The following is a 17,455-nucleotide window of genomic DNA, read 5'->3' on the forward strand; positions in this document are numbered from 1 at the left end:
GCAACGCATTTTACGGAGGACGAGGACTGTTTCCTGATCCTGCAGAGTAGCCTACAATGCCGTCTACACACAAAGGCTGTTTCTATAAAAAACTTTGCAAGGACAGTCTGGCGCTTCTGACTCACAGACTGTAAGTACGTTTTTTATATTAAAGGATTTGCCACTGATGATTCAAACATGAGTTTTGAGCAGTGTAGAGTAGAGCTTGTTGTTTGTCATTTCTCCGATCACAAATGCAGACATGGTTTTATGTTTACGCAGCGCGATGCAACGCAAAGCGTAAAAACACAGTATAAGTCATTACAATCAGTAATTATGGCCCCACTGGATGCAACAAATGCCTCGTTTATAATGGGTTTTATTGGTTTTGTCTCATCGCGCCGGGACACGGCATCACAGTATGGTAGGGGCGTAACATTTCCATCACACACTTGAGGAATTCGGCCAATCACAACGCACTGGATAGCTGGCCAATCACAGCACACCTCGCTTTTTCAGACCGATGAGCTTTGTAAAAATCGAAGCGTTTCAGAAAGGCGGGGCATAGAGGAGAAACAATAATGTACATTATGTGGAAAAGAATGTGTTTTTTTAACCTTAAACCGCATAAACACATTGCATTACACCAAATACACCAAATACTGTTCTTTTTAGCAACATCATATGACCCCTTTAAGAATCTTGCGGACCTCAAAGTGCTGAACGTTAGTGTAACTCCTAAATAACCCTATAGGCTCGAGTATGAAGCGTCGTGCTTTACTAAGCTCCAGAGATCTGACCTGCTCCATGAGGTCTGCTAGAGAGCTGGCGGTGAAGCCTTTCCTCCTGCGGCGGTTCTGCGTGCAGACCTTGTACGGACGGGGCTGAGGAGGGGGCAGCATTCGCTGGGCAAGAGACGTCTGCACCGACGACACAGACCTACAGCACCACATCAACACACCATCAGAGCTGACACTTTAATACGGCACAGAGAAAGAATCGTTGTCTGAGTGGTTAACTTCAAAACTAGACCTGCAATCTCACGATTGTCCATACACTCTCAGAAGGAAAAGGAACAAAACTGTCACTGGGGCGATATTCTTTTAAAAGGTACTGATATGTACCTTTAATGTAATATGTACCATTCTGGGGTTAATCTAAAGCTACAGCTTGTTGAATTATAGAAATTAACAGCTTTATGAAAGGATTTAATGGACAGCGGTGACCCAGGCAATTTGCCACTGACCGAACAATTTTGTTTGTTAAGATTAAGTTATGGTTATATAAACAGGAAGAGATCTGTTTACTGCATCTGTTATTGCAGCAATAATGCAATGCTTGATAAAACACTTTCACAGCAGAGTATATTGCAGTACAGATCACTTGCACATTAGTTTTACTGTATTTCACTCACAGGGGTTTAATTCTTTGATTTGTGCATGAGGAATTTTAAATTAAAAAGGTAATACTTTAAAATAAGGGTCAGTTTGTTGCATTAGATTTCATAAACTAAACTAGCTTAATGCTAATTCATAAATACATTAATGTTCTTTGTTAATTTATGTTTGTTCTTAATAAATTGTTAAGGTATACCATTTGAAATGTTAAAAATGTATTAGCATATGTAGAAATTAACATTTATGAGATTAATGTATGATGTATTGTTTATAGTTAGTTCATGTTATACTGTAAAACATTTCCTTACATTTTTAATTACGGTATAAGCACAAGTAAAAGTCATTTCAACTTAATTAAAGCTGACTTTAAAAAAAAGAAAACAACTTGTATAGCTTAAAAAATCAAGTTGAAGTTGTTTAAATTAATTTTATGAGTTAAAATAATGAAAAAAAATATATGCTGTCATAACAGTAATGTTAACAAACTGAACCATACTGTAAAGTGCTACTATTAATTAATAGAGTAAATAAAATTTAAAATAATGCAGAGAATTTCAAGCTTGCATTTACACAAATAACCAAAAGACTCCCCAAAAATCCTGCTGACCTCTAACACTGAAGCCTACAAATATTAAACAGTGTCTTACCTCATTAGAGATGTAGGAACTAAGGTTTTCGCGTACTCCATACTTCACAGAACTGCTGGAGATGTTAAAAACACAGTCACTGAGCTGTAAATGAAAACACTAATGCTCTGAGCAGACTTGTGACCTGCAGGAGGAGTTTGTACTGATGCCCGACTAGTGAATAAATTCATTAATAAAATAGGCCTAACTCATTATTACAGTAGCATATAATGGGAAAGTTAAGCTGCCTTGTTCTATGTCTTCTATTTCTTTCTATTAAAGTCAGAAAGGATCTGGTTCCAAAGCACCCTAAAACAAAACTGTGTTGATAAAGAAATAACATTGTTCAAAGGTCTGTATGCGTGCTCAAGCTGACAGCGAACACAACCACGCATCAGTGGATGCAGAAGATTAACACAAGCCCACAAGAGGGAGCAAAAACCTGGGAATTCAGTGGAATATGGCTTTTGTAGATGTGATAAACATTTGGCAACTTAGGCCTGAGACACACTAGACGATTCTCAAATCACAACTGATTTTAAAGCCATGGGAGACCACAGACATGAAGACAGTGTTAACCGATTTTTAGCCTTATGATCCTCTAAACGAGACCACACACTTGTTGATTGGAGGAACGATTTCACAGTGAGATCAAACGTGACTCTAGAAGGAAAACACATGGAGGACAATCGACGTTGTCACCTGGCTCTCCTGGCATGCATTCTGTTGAACATTGAAAAACAAAATAGAAAAAAAAAGAATATGGGTGATGTTCTTTCTCAGTACTCTCATGTTTGTGGCTGCCAAGATTCAGTTTTAGAAGCATGCAACATCCGGTAGGTGACGCTTGCTCGCTCTCACTGGCTATTGCAGGCATCATGTCAGAAGAGCCCGATCAAGAGTCTTAAATATCAAACATGATTTGAGTTCGGGGACGCTCCGTCTCGATCGGGAGCAGTCCATTCATCGTAATGACACCACACAAACGAGGATCGTCAGATGAATTTTTGACATGTCAGAAATTTTGGTCGCCTCATGTAAGGGTAACGCACAGTTGAAGCAGAGCTACGAACCGAATGCCCTAACCTCAGTGTTTTTTCCCTCACTGCGCCTGCATGAAAACAGAAATGAACGGAAGCGATGGAGGCTACACAGTTCTAACATGTTTATTTCGTTCGTATAGTGTGAGCAGGCAAGTTGCAGCTCGACGATCGGACCGTATAGTGTGAGCACATAAATCCTGAGGTTTTTACATCTCATGCGATTTACTCATACAGCGAGAGTTGGTATTTATCAAAAACGTGTATGCCCAGCCTTAGGCAATGCCCGGTCTCTGAAGACTTAGAATGTGAGGATCACACCTCTCGATATAATGTCAGTATCACAAATATTCATACTTATTTCCACACGTTATATTGTAAAATATGAGGGAAAACACATTTGTTCTCTTGTAGTTAACCATTTATTAGACCTTAATCAGGTTAGATGCCACACTCTAAAAAATGCTGGGTTAAATATAACCCAGCGCTGGGTTAAAAAGGGACAAACCCAGCTATTGGGTTGTTTTGACCCAGCGGTTGGGATGTTTTGACCCAGCGGTTGGGATGTTTTGACCCAGCGGTTGGGATGTTTTGACCCAGCGGTTGGGTTGTTTTGACCCAGTGGTTGGGTTCAAAACAACCCAACCGCTGGGTCAAAACAACCCAATAGCTGGGTTTGTCCCTTTTTAACCCAGCGCTGGGTTATATTTAACCCAGCATTTTTTAGAGTGCATATTTAATTTAATGCAGACAAACAGTCTTTACAATTGCACACACTTTATAAAGGTCCTAGATCATGTAAAGTCGGGCATACACTGTGCAATTTCAGCAATGTTTTCATTAAATATCAAATCTAACATCATGGTTATTTCAGAAAAAAAAAAAAAACATGCATTCCCGGGGGAAATACACTGAAATACACTGGTGGCTGCAAGGCTAATTTGTTGCCTCGCTGCCTTATCAGGCAATGACTTTGCATAACGGTGAATAATGAGTGAATAGTTAATTACTATGATACTGATTTCTTGCTAGAAATAACATCAAAAGTTTAAAAATTTGGTCAGAAACATACATTGACCACCAAACACCAAAAATAAAAAATTCGGCAGAACAATCGGTATGTTGTTAAGCAACAGTACAATACATTCAACACACTTTTTTTTTTTAAATAACTTTTTTTGTGTGTGCCCGTTTCACAGAAGAAGAAAAAAAGTAACATCAAACAGGTTTGTAATGGCATGAGGTGAGTAGGCTCATACTGCATCCATCAAAAAGCTTTCATGCTAAACATTTATTGTTGATTTGCATTAGTACAACATAGTCCATGGCATTAGAGCACAATAAAACAACAATACATTGTGATTAATACAGTAAGTTAGTTAAGATTCCTTCCAACCAGAGAAAGCATTTCCCCAAACAAAACACGTCGCAGATCACTAGGGATTTCAATGGCTGTCATTATTAATTATAGTTCTCACACTTGCTGATTTAAAAGGATAGTTCAGGCAAAAATGAAAGTTCTGTCATCATTTACTCACCCTCATGTTGTCCAAACCTGCATAAATGTCTCTTCTGTTTTTCAAAATATCGGTTGTGTTCCACAGAACAATGAAAGTCATAAGGGTTTTGGAAAAAAACATAATTTTTGAGTGAGCTATTCTTTTAACTTCAGTACATGTAACATAAAGTAGATGTAACATTTAATTATTTAATTCTTGGTAAAAAAAACATTAAAAAAAAATTTTTTGCTTAGTGAATCAACGCAAAACAAAGCAATGGCACTGCAATTGTGTTTTCTCTTCCGTTCCTCTTTCCCTGTCTTTTCTCTATCTTGTTCCCTGTGTCACTCTTTTAGGTCATTCCTATTTTCGTCTTTCACTACAAATTCCAGCTGATTGGTGACCTGTCTCAGTAGAGGGCAGTCTAGACACACCATCAGCACCTTCTTCCCCAGCAATCGAGGGATCAGCAACACTTTATATGTCACCGAGGCACCAGGTAATATCTGGCTGCAAGTGGAAACACACACATAAGAGACAAAATATTTTGAGAATTCAGCCAACGGTGTATTTGGCCTTCTATGTATGCAACATGACCGCAACATAAACAGGAGTCACCACAAAATAAATCATTGAATGTATATGGATATAGTGTATATGCACAAAAATAAATACTATATTTGTCTTTGTAAATGTCTGGACATGTTTATTGGTGTATGGTGTAGTAGTTATTTCAACATCTATGTGTGTTTGCTTTATTTCACCTGCCAGTGTGATATAAATATAAAGTTCACCTGTAATATTTCAATTTGGTCGGTATCAGACCAGGTCCATCAATGCGGAGATGAACCTTTTGCAGGATGAAATTATAGGGATTCAGGAATTCCACACTGACCATGAGTTCCTTGCCAACCATGGGAGATCCAGTCATCTGCAGATAAATTAGAATGTAGAGCACCAACAAACATTTACTGTTTTTACAAAGCTCTTTGTGCAATTATAAAGGTAAGTCTGGAAAATTGTAACTAAGATAAGAACTAATAACAAATAAAACTCAACTAAATATTATTTGTAGTGCAAATCCCATCCAGGAGATGTCACAGAGTTATTGCTAAAGCAACTGACACCATAGTCTCAGCCTCAGACTTCACGCCCACATACTGTTGGCTGAACGTCGGATGCATATGGCACACAAAATTGGTAACACTTCAGGAGTTTGGTTGCTTGAAACGTGATTGGTTGCTTTTCCTGTCAGTCATATCGCCTCTTGGGTGGTCCTTGGCCATTCTAACCTAGTGGCCAAGGTTCCCAGATCTTCTGCTGTCAGTCTGAAGGTCTGTCTACACGAGACTACTGACACCAGATGCGAGCAATGTGACAAAAGCCAGTAGAAACCATTATAGCTCTGTTATATCTGTCTATATATCTAACTTCCCTCCATCTCTTTGACTTGGATGTACGTCATTGATTAAGATATAAAAAGAAGATAAGATATATAAAAATAAGATGAAAATATCCCAACTTTTCACAATGCCGCAAGCATTCATGTGTCAGTGTGATGTCATGTGATGTACAATAGGGTCATGTGATGAGAACCAACCAATCAGCTTCACCCTTTCTGTAACAACATTAAAAGCAGCGCGCGGCCCCCGTTTTCCACATATGAACGGCCCCTAAGAAGGGCGACCTCCATGCGCACTTCTGCCGAGCCCACACTGAGCCCTGCAGAAGACTTCTACCAGCATTTCAGACAAGATCGTATTTACACCTGAAAACCACCATAAAATCGTAATCGTTCAGGGGGCGTATCTATGCGAAAACTTGTTGGATGCAATGGGTGCAGCAACTATATTAAAGGTAAATTTGTTCAAATAAATGATTTTTTTTTTTCATTTACAAAACAACTATGCAAGTTGCATGAACAAAATACAATAGTACTGTACAAATATGATAGAATATATAGCGATTCAATTTACAGCACCTTCATAAGTTGAATAAAAACAAAAACACACTAATGCACATTCTTTATTCATAATTTTGTAGAAGTACAGTTAAAAGTCATTATGAAATCAAAAATGACCAATCTTATTTTTAATGGAATATTGCAGGATTTATTATAAATTATTTATCTATGCATATAATTATGTATTCATTTATTTTAATTGGTCTGGTTCTTAATGTTCAGAGTCAGCTTGAGGTTTTCACCCATTTTGATGGTGTCAGCCTGGAGCTCGATGGTCACACCTGCTTCAGCGGGTGGCAAGTAGTCCCTGGAAGAAACTCCACGACGCTCTGCCATCTGCATGGTCTCTCTCTCCTTGAGACTTCCTAGATTCATGGAGGTTGAAGGCAAAATATTGGCATTTTCCACTCCTTCCCACATCAATCAAAACTCTATTGTTTGGTGCACATGTCCATAGGATGTTTGGCTTCCTCATGTAAGTCTGTTAAACAATCAAATAACTGAAAGGCTTTGTTGAGTCTGGCAAGTGTCAATAGAGAGCTCTCGAGTTACTGAAACCAGTTTTTAAACTGTCGCTCCAAGAATCTAGAACACAACACGATTTAGTATTGACTGCCCTATAATATCAAATTACCCAGTATAAATAAACATTCAAGGCTTTTAAGATGTTTTTGGATCAAATGAAGTTGAGAACAAAGGCTCTATAAACCAGCCAAATTAGTAAACCAAGGCTCTTGATTTAAGAGCATGTCAACCTAAGCAAGGTCAAAGGCTCTTCCTAGTCACAACGAGTTTTGAGCAGTGTACAGTAGCGCTTGTTGTTTGTTGTTTCTCCGATCAGAAATGCAGACATGGTTTTATGTTTACGCAGCGCGATATGCAACGCGGGCATCATCACAGTATGGTGAGGGGCGTAACATTTCCGTCACACGCTTGCGGCCAATCACAACGCACTGGATAGCTGGCCAATCAGAGCACACCTCGCTTTTTTAGAACGATGAGCTTTGTAAAAATCGACGCGTTTCATAAAGGCGGGGCATAGAGGAGAAACAATAATGTACATTATATGGAAAATAATGTGTTTTTTTAACCTTAAACCGCATAAACACATTGAATTTTACCAAATACACAAAATAATGTTCTTTTTCGCAACGTCGTATGACCCCTTTAAAATCTTGTCAATTAAATCTACAGGGTAAAAGCAAGAACATTGACATGCTTTTTACCTCTGCAAAGACGAACTTTGCATCGAACGGATAGCTGAGCTCTCCCTCTTTGATGGCATTGACAGACGTTGGGCCACATCGATAAAGACCTGTATGGGACATGTAAAATAACATATCTATAAACTTGGGTCAAAAAGGTACTTCTATGGTACTTTTATGATGTGGCAGAGCTCATGATACCATCACTGGTCTCCTGAGGGGTGCAGTCGACCACCTGCCAGCCAGAGAAGTTTTCAGGCAGATCAGGCCTCTTCATGTACACCTCATTCCAGCAGTGGTAGTTCCTGTGAAATACAGAATTGCAGAATTGCGTCTAAACATATTACTAACCAACCTGACAATAGTACTATATTGGCTTCATAGTATATCATAAATATTTTTTTTCACTATGTAGTGAAAAAGCCTGCAATGTATAAGTCTGCATTTACACTGGCACAAAAAAAATTATTAATTAATTTAAAAAATAGATTTTTTTACTCGCATGTGACACAGATCAAATATTATTGCACATGTGTAAATAAAAATCCGCACGAGATCTGATTTTTCACATCCGCTCTGAGCCGCTTTAATCATATCCAATATCTGGACATCTGACCTACTGTATGTCTAAACACGTAAATCCGATTCCCATTGGAATTCCAAGCCATCACAAGGCAAGTGAGACGCATTTGCCCACAAAGATAACTTTACTTTGTCAAATTATGAAGCAGATGTTGCCTGTATGCGCTCAAACAAAAACTCAGCTTCTTTTATTAAGTATTCAGGAGCGCAGAAACTTGGTTTAAGACGCTGTCTCGTGAATTTTATAAATAAAATATCTTTGCTACATTATATTTTCAGCAAGGTGATAATAATGTCGCTGTTTTTTGAGTAATTAAACTCAGCTCTAAAGACCAGTAGATAAAACAACTTACGAAAACTGCTCTACTCTGTTCAGACAAATTTTGCACTGCAAACATCAATGACAGTTTTAACTTGTCAATGTCCATGTTGGCAAGTGATCATGGTATAAGTGCGATAATTGCAGCCGGTGTGCATTAAAGTCATCATTTTCATTTACGGCTGTTCAAAACCCAAGGGTCAACTGAGTCTCTGAAAGTGATCACCAATGGAACTGGTCTAGTTTAGGAGGGGATTCATGTAAATGCAGATATCAGGTAGGCCTACTAGTCGTGTCTTAAGTGAATGTAAACAGATGGGACGAAAAATTGGAAATGGTCAAAAGATCAGATCTGTGCACTAAGCCTTGCAGTGTAAACACAGCTTGTTATTTCAACCAAGGCACCAATTTTCTGCAATACAGAATTGTGGACCTCTTGGATGTAACCTTGTTTAGGGAATCTCACCAGACTGAATCTTTTGTTCGGCTTCGGTCAATTTTCCCATCTTTGTCCAGCACAATGTCTGTCTTCACGTTGCCCGTGTTGTCATGAGCAGAGAAGAAATTGGTGATGACCCGTGCAGGGATCCCAAGACAACGCATAACTGGGTGGGGGGTTGAACGGTTGTTGCAAAAAATGCCGTAGAATTTTGATGTTCACATAATGTTTTAAACTATCATGAAGAAACATTTTTAAACGGACGCCCCATAGAAAGTGCCATCGCCATACTCACAAGTGTTCATCACGCCGGCAAACACCCAGCACTGCACAAAGCACACAGGCTCACAACCCTCACTGGCATATTTGAGCAGGATTTCAGGACTTCCGGTCCAGGCAGTGGGTGCTGTGCCAGAGGAGTAATCACCACTCCAGTTGCCAACCATGACACCTTTATCGTCTTGGGCGTTCAGCTGAAAATATACCACCAAATATAAAATGATTACTTGTTCATGGAATTGTCCATACTTTAATTCTTATTATCAAATCATACCAGAGCTGATCCTTGCCGAACTACTTCAGTGGCATTTCCACGGAACAGTAGCGGTACTTTCCCAGCATCCATTACCATAAGACAGGCATCCAGAACCCCCTCTTCAAACTATAGTAAACCACATAGGACGTTAATTCAGGGGTGTCCAGTCCTGTTCTTGGAGGGTCACCTTCCTGCAGAGTTTAGCTTCAACACTAATTAAACACACTTGGATCAGTTAGTAAAGGTCTTCTAACTTCTCGTTGACTTGGATGTACCTCATGGCCTATGTTGCATGAGTGCACACTACTGGCAGAACCCATGCAATGGGTTGAATTGGAACGTCCTAAGCCTTTGCTCACTTGGAATCTGCAATGGTGATTATTTGCTTTTTACACGTTATTATTTACATTGGGGTGGGGGTCAATTAAGCACAATTTGCTGTGTCACAATCGTGTTGCATTGTGATATATTGAGTTTCATGAAGTGTACATATGAGTAGTCTTGCTCCCTCAGTCAAAGGTGTTTAGGATCTATCCATATAAATTTCCCTCCTCTAGATAAAGTGGAAAGTACCTCAAAATGGTAGCAGGGATTCCCCAAAGGGAAAGTGCTCAGGGAAGTATGTCTAAGAGTGAAGTGGAAGGATGTTTCTCAATTGGAAGGCTGCATCCTAGTGAGGCTGTGTCCTTAATAGACCAGTCTTTCTCAGCTTCTAGGCTTGAGTCCTCCTCAGCATTGAACGCTAGAATGAGATGGTCTAGTAAGTCCCAGTGGCAACGTCATAAAGGTTAAACGTTATGGATTCATTATGAAACTCGATATGCTCAATGCGGTCTCATTTTACGTCTTTGTTTTTTTGTGTGTGTGTGTGTGGTTTGGCATGTGTACAAAGGAGTGTGGGTAATTGGAAGACACAAAGGATACACTTGATGCATCTTACAAGGATCATTCAAATTGAGATGGGCTTCTACGGTGCTTGATGGTGTGGCAGCCGAGGTATGCAACCTTACTAAGATGCAGCTTTATGATTGAGAAACACCCCTATAAATTTCCAGGCAGGTGTGTTTGAGCTGGTTGGAGCTATACTCTGTAGGAAAGTGGCCCTCCAGGAGCAGGATTGGACACCCCTAGGTTAGACTGTATATGGGCATGAGCTCAGTGGGAGGAAATGTTTGGTTACACTTTATTTTAAGGTGTCCTTCTTACAGTGTAATTATACATATAAGTACTGAGTAATATTAATTAACTACATGTACTTATTATATGGTTAGGGTTAGGATTTGGGTTAGGCTTAGGGTTACTTGCATGTAATCATGCATTGTTAATTGCTATTATAATAGTAAGTACATGTAACATGTGTAACACGGACTCCTTAAAATAAAGTGTTACCAAATTTCTTTATGCCTGATGTGAAGAAACATCTCCAGATTACTGCCAACCTGCCCAAAGTTCCATGAACGGGAGGTTATGTTGTTGTATTCTCCATTGTAGATGATCCCCACATCATTCATCACATACTCCTGTCTGTCTTCCTCTTTGTCCATGTACACTTGATCCGCTGGGTAGCAGCACATACAATATGCATGCGTCATCACATGTGTAGTAAGATAATAATGGTCCAGTGTCCAAGCAAATGTACAGACTTATCAAAGGTCCGTTGTTTGACAAATTCATGCTACAAATATTAAGGTTTGTTTCCAGTGTGTTACATTTGTACTCACCAGGGTCCCAAGGATTGAACAGCACATAGAAATCAGTGTCTTGGTTCCTCTGAGTGCGCCGTCTTCCAAAATCAGTCACTATTGCTACAAAGGTGCGGAATCGGCCAATGATGCAGCTGGCGTCAGGTGTTATGCCCACTGTCACTTCATTGCCTTGCATTTCCACCACACGACCCTTCCAGTGCCTGTTATGTTTCCCTTTTCCAATGGACACAGTGATGTAGGTGCCCTTGTTTTCATTAGGTGAACTGCCTGTGACGAGCAGATATTTCATATAGCAGACGAGAGATATTTCATATACTGCTTCTTCATTACAGAGGCTTTATGTAATTTGTCAGTATTACTAAATGCAGAAGCTCACCAATCAGGAACTCCACCTGCACATCATCCTGCTCTGCACTGAAGGCCCGGTCTAGTTTGATGATGATGGTGAACTCTTTATTCCTGCGCACAATGAGACTGGAACTCTTGAACTTGTCCGTGTAATGGTCTTTTCTGTTCTCCGCCACACGCATGTCAACGCTCAACACAGAGAGACCTGCTGCTTTTTTTTTTTTTTAAAAAGAAGACTTACTTTCACAAACTGTGGCAAATGTTTGAATATTTTATGTGCAGAATGGCATGCATAAATGCAAACATGAGTAAGACTTTACCTTCATCTAGGGGTCCCCTTGGCCTCAGAACATCAAAAGCCTCATACTCAAGTAGGTTAGACTCATGTGAGTTTGAGTTGTCAAGGGAAATACGGCCGTGTTGGTGTTCCCAGGGCTGCCCAAGTGACATGATGTGCACAAAATGTCTTGGCGTTAGCCTGGATGACAGATGATTTTAATGTTAGAAAAATACAGCCATACAGACAGTCCTTTAGGTAGGGCTGGGAATCAACTTCTTGCTTCCAAGTCGTTGGGAATCGAGGAATCGATTCTCGATTCTCAACACCTTGGAAGCAAGAAATTGATTCCAAAAGTTGGGGAAAAGTTGCCTTTTTCAGTTCAATAGCGCTAACCGCAAATCGGTTCTTTTGGACGGTTAATTTCAATGAATCGGTTTAAAAAAATGATTGCAGCCATTATTTCATGCTGTCACGTGCATATTTGTCTGTGTCACAGCTATGTGTCATGGTATGTCATACTGAAACTTAAACAAAGCCATATGTGTGAACGTATATTGCTAATTAATTACCTTTAATTTGCTTAAGTTAATGAGGTTTTTCAGTCACTGTTTAATTCTGTGATCAGCATTCGACTGACAAATATTTAATTGCCTACGACTTGGACAAGTTTCCTACATTGAGTTTTTGAACCTAAAACACACAATTCAGACGCTGGTGCACAAACGCAAATTAGTGATGATTTAGCTTAAAAGGTGAAACTGGCTTGTCTGTTGTCCACAATGGAAGGTTTTGAGCGACGCTTTGGACTACATAAAGAGATTATGGATGCTGATAATAATCAGGGAATACAAAGGGAATTTGAACAGTTGATTCCAGAACCAGAAATCGGAATCAGTTCCAAAAATTTCTGAAACGAACGTCCCTACCCTTTTGAGAATACATCAGCTAAGACATGGCAGGAGTAAAAAAAAAACTCTGTGTACTATAGGTCATAAAACTAAAATAAACCGCCTTGTATATAATGCTAAAGTGTTCAGAAATCCAGTTGAAAACTGTCATTAAAAGTGTTGAACTCACGGTCTCTGTAGAAGAGTAGATGGTCTGCTGAGAAGCTCCAGGCAGATGTACCAATGAGGAGCTCCATGCTGATTAATATAGGCTCAGGACTTCCTCTTCCACTGGAGAAAAACACCTCCAAGGAACCAGAGCCGCCAAAGTCAAGAGGATCCCAAGATCAGGTCAGTCTGACACACAGATCTGTGACCTTGCTTCTGGTTCATGATGACAACAGCATATTCCAGACCATCACTTACAATAGATGAGATGATAATAATAATATATGATAGTAATTCTTCCTATGTTATTATAGTTATGAAGTGAGTTTAATGGTCCTTAAATGTTTTGAAGACCACTAAATCATTCATGTAAGATTTACACGCAATACATTTCAAGATGAAATGAATTGAAAATAAAGGAAAAATACTCTAAACTGATTTGCAGAAACCATTAACAATCATCAGCAGTGCACATAAATGATCTCTCAATCAAACAAATGATAGTGACATTTCACAGCAAGCATCGTCATATAAATTGTAAATACAGATGAATACATGTGGCCATTGTATTTTTAAACCAGAATTGTGCATCACATATAATTCCTTCATCAGACACTGATCAGACAACAAGTTGTTTAAAAATCATTCGCTTTAGTAGCCAGTCCAAAAGCTTGAAGGATCATGGAACAATAACACATGCTGGAATATGTGACTTATATTTCACATCATTGTGGATATGGTGGATAGATCTGTGTATGCATATACTGATCACTAACGGCTTGAACTACTAAAGGCGTTCTTTAAAACATCAACAATATTTTATTCAAAATGTATATGTTATTTATCATACTTCCAAAAGCCAGATTTTAGTATACTCATACTGTACATGTATTGTCTTGTTAAATCTAATTTAATCTTCACTGTTTATGGTAAGCTAAATTGCAGTTACCTTCAGCCAAACAGATTTTACTGTAGCCTTATTTTTGTATTTTTCTGTTATTTTTTTTTTTCATTCCATGTTGTTTTAATGCAACAACAGCAAAAAACCTACTCATATCAGAGTCCCTCCTAAATGTAGACCTGTTCCTGTAGCAAGCAAAGCCAATGACATTAGTTTGATTCCCAAGGACGGATCAAATGCAGGGTCAGAAATTACTGGGGGGTTTTTAGCAAAAATGCCCTGAAAATTCAACATATGTCGTCAAAATACCCCTGGAGTTCTTGTTTTTTATAACATACAGACTATAAGCAATATTGCACAAGCAAGAGAGCTGTTCTGTTGTTGTTGTTGTTGTTGTTGTTGTTTTAGGAATACCATACTGATTGCAAATATGTCAATAAAGAAAGAAGTTGTTAATTTACGTTTTAAAATGCTAATCTCATAACAGTATTTATGCACTTGTAATTTGAGTGTAAATGCATTTATGCCACCTCTGATCTGCATACAGACTTAATGCCACTTCAAGATGCAGCTTCTGTGCCAAGATGGATTTTACTGATGCTGATTTCATTTGATTGCTAACTGTACAGTATAGTGTCTTATCATTCATATTTAATTTATTGATTACATTTAAGAATTTAAAATAAAAGTTAACACATATATCTGATATGGTTAGAGAAAAATTCCTTTATAAATGCTCTAAAAATGACCATAGAAATCAATTTAAAGTGGCAAATGTTGCCCCTTAATGGAAAAAAAAATGTCATTTTTGTGACCAAATGTAGGACTATACCTTCAATGAACTCTAGGTCAGATAAAACCTCAATTGTTATGGGAGATGATGCATAGCGGGTTGGTGTTACATTTTTATCCATATAAAGTTCAAACCTTGTGACTTTTCCAAGTCCATTTTCCTCTTTTTCTCTTGATCCCTAAAAATAATATATAAACTGATACTGATAGTACCAGCATAAGCAGTCCTAAACAATGCTGTATCTAAAAATGAAGAGAATTTTGCTTTTCTACCTCCTGTTTCCGACACTGAGTTAATTTCATAAATAAATCAATCAATAATAGCTTTTGCCTGTATATAAAATACACAATTACAATTGTGAGTTAAAACAAACAGACTAGCAAATAAAAAATGACTTGGAAAATGAAACTGAAATATTACAAATATTTTTATTTCATTATAGAAATTACTGACATGAAAACAGAAGTTGGAAAATTTTGAATGAATATATGATTTGATTGTGATGCTTTTAAATGAACTGTTAAACTCTATACATGAGGCATCAAAATAGAGGTCAGGGTGGATAAGATGCTGTTCTTACAGGAGTGTCATAATTTAGGTTCTATTACAAATGTATTTTACACAAATACATCTTGTTGTACTGGATATTAGGAAGTGGCTAAAGGGCATGGCAATAAAGTTGTGTTGACATGAAGATTCAGGGAAGTGAAACTCGTGACGTGCTGAAATTATCGCTTTGACCTTAATGAGAAGTTAAGTTGCCCTGTTCCACGTATTTCACCTAAAATTCACGAGAAGTTAAGTTGAGTCAGACTCTGGGTCTAAAGCAACCTGAATGCTATGAAGATACGACTGCGTGGCAATATGTTGTTGGTTCTGATTCTGATTATGGTTCAGATGAATTGGGTTCACTCTCAGGATCCTCAATGGCCGGTTCACACAGTCTGCGACTCAGAAAGACTTACAGTGACCTACAGGAGCTGCGGTGAGATCAGTGTGACATACACTACTGTTCAACAGTTTGGGGTCAGTAAGATACATACTTTAAGAAATTAATACTTTTATTCATTGTGGATGCATTCAATGGACAGTAAAGACATTTATATGTTACAAAAGATTTCTATTTCAAATGGTTTTCACAAAAGATGAAGCAGCACAACTGTTCAACATTGATAATAGAGATAAAACATTGAAAATCAGAAATGTTTCTTAAGCAGCAAATCAGCATATTAGAATGATTTCTGAAGATCATGTGACACTGAAGACTGGAGTAATGATGCTGAAAATACAGCTTTGATCACAGAAATAAATTACATTTTACAATATAACACCATAGAAAACAGTTATATTAAATTGTAATAATGTTCCAGAATATTACAATGTTTACTGTATTTTTGATCAAATAAACAGAGGATGTCATGTTGAGCAGAAGAGACTTCCTTTTTTCCTATCAACCCCAAGCTTTTGAACAGTATAGTGTATATATATATATATATATATATATTACTTTTTTTTATTAATTTTTTTATGTTTTCCGCTTTTGTGTGTTGTTTGATTGAGAGATGTCAATCATTTACAGGAACTACCAATTGTCAGTAAATTTAATTCAGTCATTTAATTAATTTGATCTTTCTTTTATTTTCATCCTAAAATGTATAGTGAGTTGCTTTCATTTTCCCATTTCATTGTCTCAGACCCTTTACAGGATGTAGGTTTCACTCTCCTGCCTTGCCCTGAGAGATTAACTGATCTCATAAAAATCAGATTGGCCTTGATTCTGAGTGAGTTTTCATCTTTGCACATAAATATTACGTTTCAGATAAATGACATGAAGCCGTCAGGCAATAAATGTGTGTTTTCCACAGGGCAGTCCATCGATGAGCTTTATTCATCATATGAGCTGTGGCTACACGGGCAAAAAATGCCTATCTTGAATCAGGACGAGCCCCTCTGTCTTCCTCACTTCCCACGTTTCAAGTTTTGTGGAAGCAGGAGAGGAGGTGAGCTTAGAAAGAAAGTTGTCGGTTACCTTTGACAGTTTTATAATAAACAGATTGCAATATTATTGGGAATAACATGTCAAATTTTGATTTCTCCAGAAATCATCACCGTTGAGTCATCATTTAAGTCAAAAACAAATATTCCTCTAAAGGTTTGGTTTGTATATTCCATTTAAACACCTAGGCTTTGATTCACTGTTGATCCATATGTCTGACTTGTGTTTGTTCACAGGTTAATTTTGATCTTAAACTACGTGCAATAAATCAAGACGGCTTCCTGATTGCCTGTGTGAATGCAACTCTCAGCTTTCATTGATCCTTTAAGACCAGAGGACCTGTACTTCAGCTGAGAGCAACTGTGAAATCTATCACATTATGTTAATTGTATTACATAGTGTTGAACTCAGGTGTTGTTCTTATTGTCACAAATCCGGTCCATGAACTTCCGTCTGCTTGCCATCAGAGGTCACCCTTTCCATTACATTGACTCTCGCACTACACAAACTGTTGCATCATCCCGGACTACATATCCCATCATCCATTGTACTGATTGCACACAGCACTGATTGCACACAGCACTGATTGCACACAGCTGTATCCAATCACACATTAACTATATATCACTTAATCTGACTCCTATCAAACTGCCGAGTATTGTATGCGCTTATCGCCAGCAGTGATAGCTACTTTACAGAGCCCTCGTTAGTTTCCCAGTCCTAGCCTAGTCTTGCCCTGTCTGTTTTCTTGGTTTCTGATCTTTGCCTGTTTTCCTGGATTTATCCCTCTAG

The 17,455-nt window shown here is 38.2% G+C and overlaps 3 protein-coding genes across 4 annotated transcripts in view; 1 reads left to right on the forward strand and 2 right to left on the reverse strand.

Annotated features, from left to right (window-relative positions):
• Nucleotides 1–2,259, reverse strand: part of LOC107729927 (cell death activator CIDE-A-like) — a 6,692-nt gene extending 4,433 nt beyond the window's left edge. Inside the window, exons 1-2 of one of the 2 annotated variants that reach the window (XM_016540664.1) lie at nucleotides 2,024–2,259; nucleotides 780–954 (exon numbers count right to left, since the gene is read on the reverse strand). In XM_016540664.1, the coding sequence (XP_016396150.1) occupies nucleotides 780–954; nucleotides 2,024–2,064 (216 nt within the window). In that variant the 5' untranslated portion in view covers nucleotides 2,065–2,259. The remainder of the gene's footprint in view (nucleotides 1–779; nucleotides 955–2,023) is intronic. The other variant, XM_016540665.1, reaches the window with a different exon arrangement.
• A 2,570-nt stretch (nucleotides 2,260–4,829) lies between these two features.
• Nucleotides 4,830–13,062, reverse strand: LOC107729918 (coagulation factor XIII A chain-like). Its single transcript, XM_016540656.1, has 12 exons — nucleotides 12,996–13,062; nucleotides 11,667–11,849; nucleotides 11,306–11,557; nucleotides 11,024–11,142; nucleotides 9,603–9,710; nucleotides 9,345–9,522; nucleotides 9,077–9,215; nucleotides 7,911–8,014; nucleotides 7,724–7,819; nucleotides 6,703–6,869; nucleotides 5,336–5,472; nucleotides 4,830–5,051 (listed from the first exon to the last, which is right to left on the reverse strand). The coding sequence occupies exons 1-12, from the start codon at nucleotides 13,060–13,062 to the stop codon at nucleotides 4,886–4,888; spliced, it is 1,716 nt and encodes a 571-aa protein (XP_016396142.1). The 3' UTR covers nucleotides 4,830–4,885.
• A 2,402-nt stretch (nucleotides 13,063–15,464) lies between these two features.
• On the forward strand, nucleotides 15,465–17,069 carry ly86 (lymphocyte antigen 86). Its single transcript, XM_016540667.1, has 5 exons — nucleotides 15,465–15,652; nucleotides 16,362–16,448; nucleotides 16,533–16,667; nucleotides 16,767–16,819; nucleotides 16,900–17,069. The coding sequence occupies exons 1-5, from the start codon at nucleotides 15,508–15,510 to the stop codon at nucleotides 16,981–16,983; spliced, it is 504 nt and encodes a 167-aa protein (XP_016396153.1). The 5' UTR covers nucleotides 15,465–15,507; the 3' UTR covers nucleotides 16,984–17,069.
• The last annotated feature ends 386 nt before the right edge of the window (nucleotides 17,070–17,455 follow it).

This window comes from Sinocyclocheilus rhinocerous, unplaced genomic scaffold, assembly GCF_001515625.1.
Source record: "Sinocyclocheilus rhinocerous isolate Xijiao unplaced genomic scaffold, SAMN03320098_v1.1 scaffold67, whole genome shotgun sequence".
NCBI lineage: Eukaryota > Metazoa > Chordata > Actinopteri > Cypriniformes > Cyprinidae > Sinocyclocheilus > Sinocyclocheilus rhinocerous.

Excerpts from the sequence above, each read along its gene's own strand:
- LOC107729918 (XM_016540656.1), bottom strand. The coding sequence starts at position 13,062 with ATGGAGCTCCTCATTGGTACATCTGCCTGGAGCTTCTCAGCAGACCAT. Across the intron at positions 11,558-11,666 it reads GCAGGTGGAGTTCCTGATTG|GCAGTTCACCTAATGAAAAC; the intron begins GTGAGCTTCTGC and ends TGCTCGTCACAG. Across the intron at positions 5,473-6,702 it reads ACATTAAGAACCAGACCAAT|ATGACTGGATCTCCCATGGT; the intron begins TAAAATAAATGA and ends ATTTATCTGCAG.
- ly86 (XM_016540667.1), top strand. The coding sequence starts at position 15,508 with ATGAAGATACGACTGCGTGGCAATATGTTGTTGGTTCTGATTCTGATT. Across the intron at positions 16,449-16,532 it reads CAGATTGGCCTTGATTCTGA|GGCAGTCCATCGATGAGCTT; the intron begins GTGAGTTTTCAT and ends TGTTTTCCACAG. Across the intron at positions 16,668-16,766 it reads TTGTGGAAGCAGGAGAGGAG|AAATCATCACCGTTGAGTCA; the intron begins GTGAGCTTAGAA and ends TGATTTCTCCAG.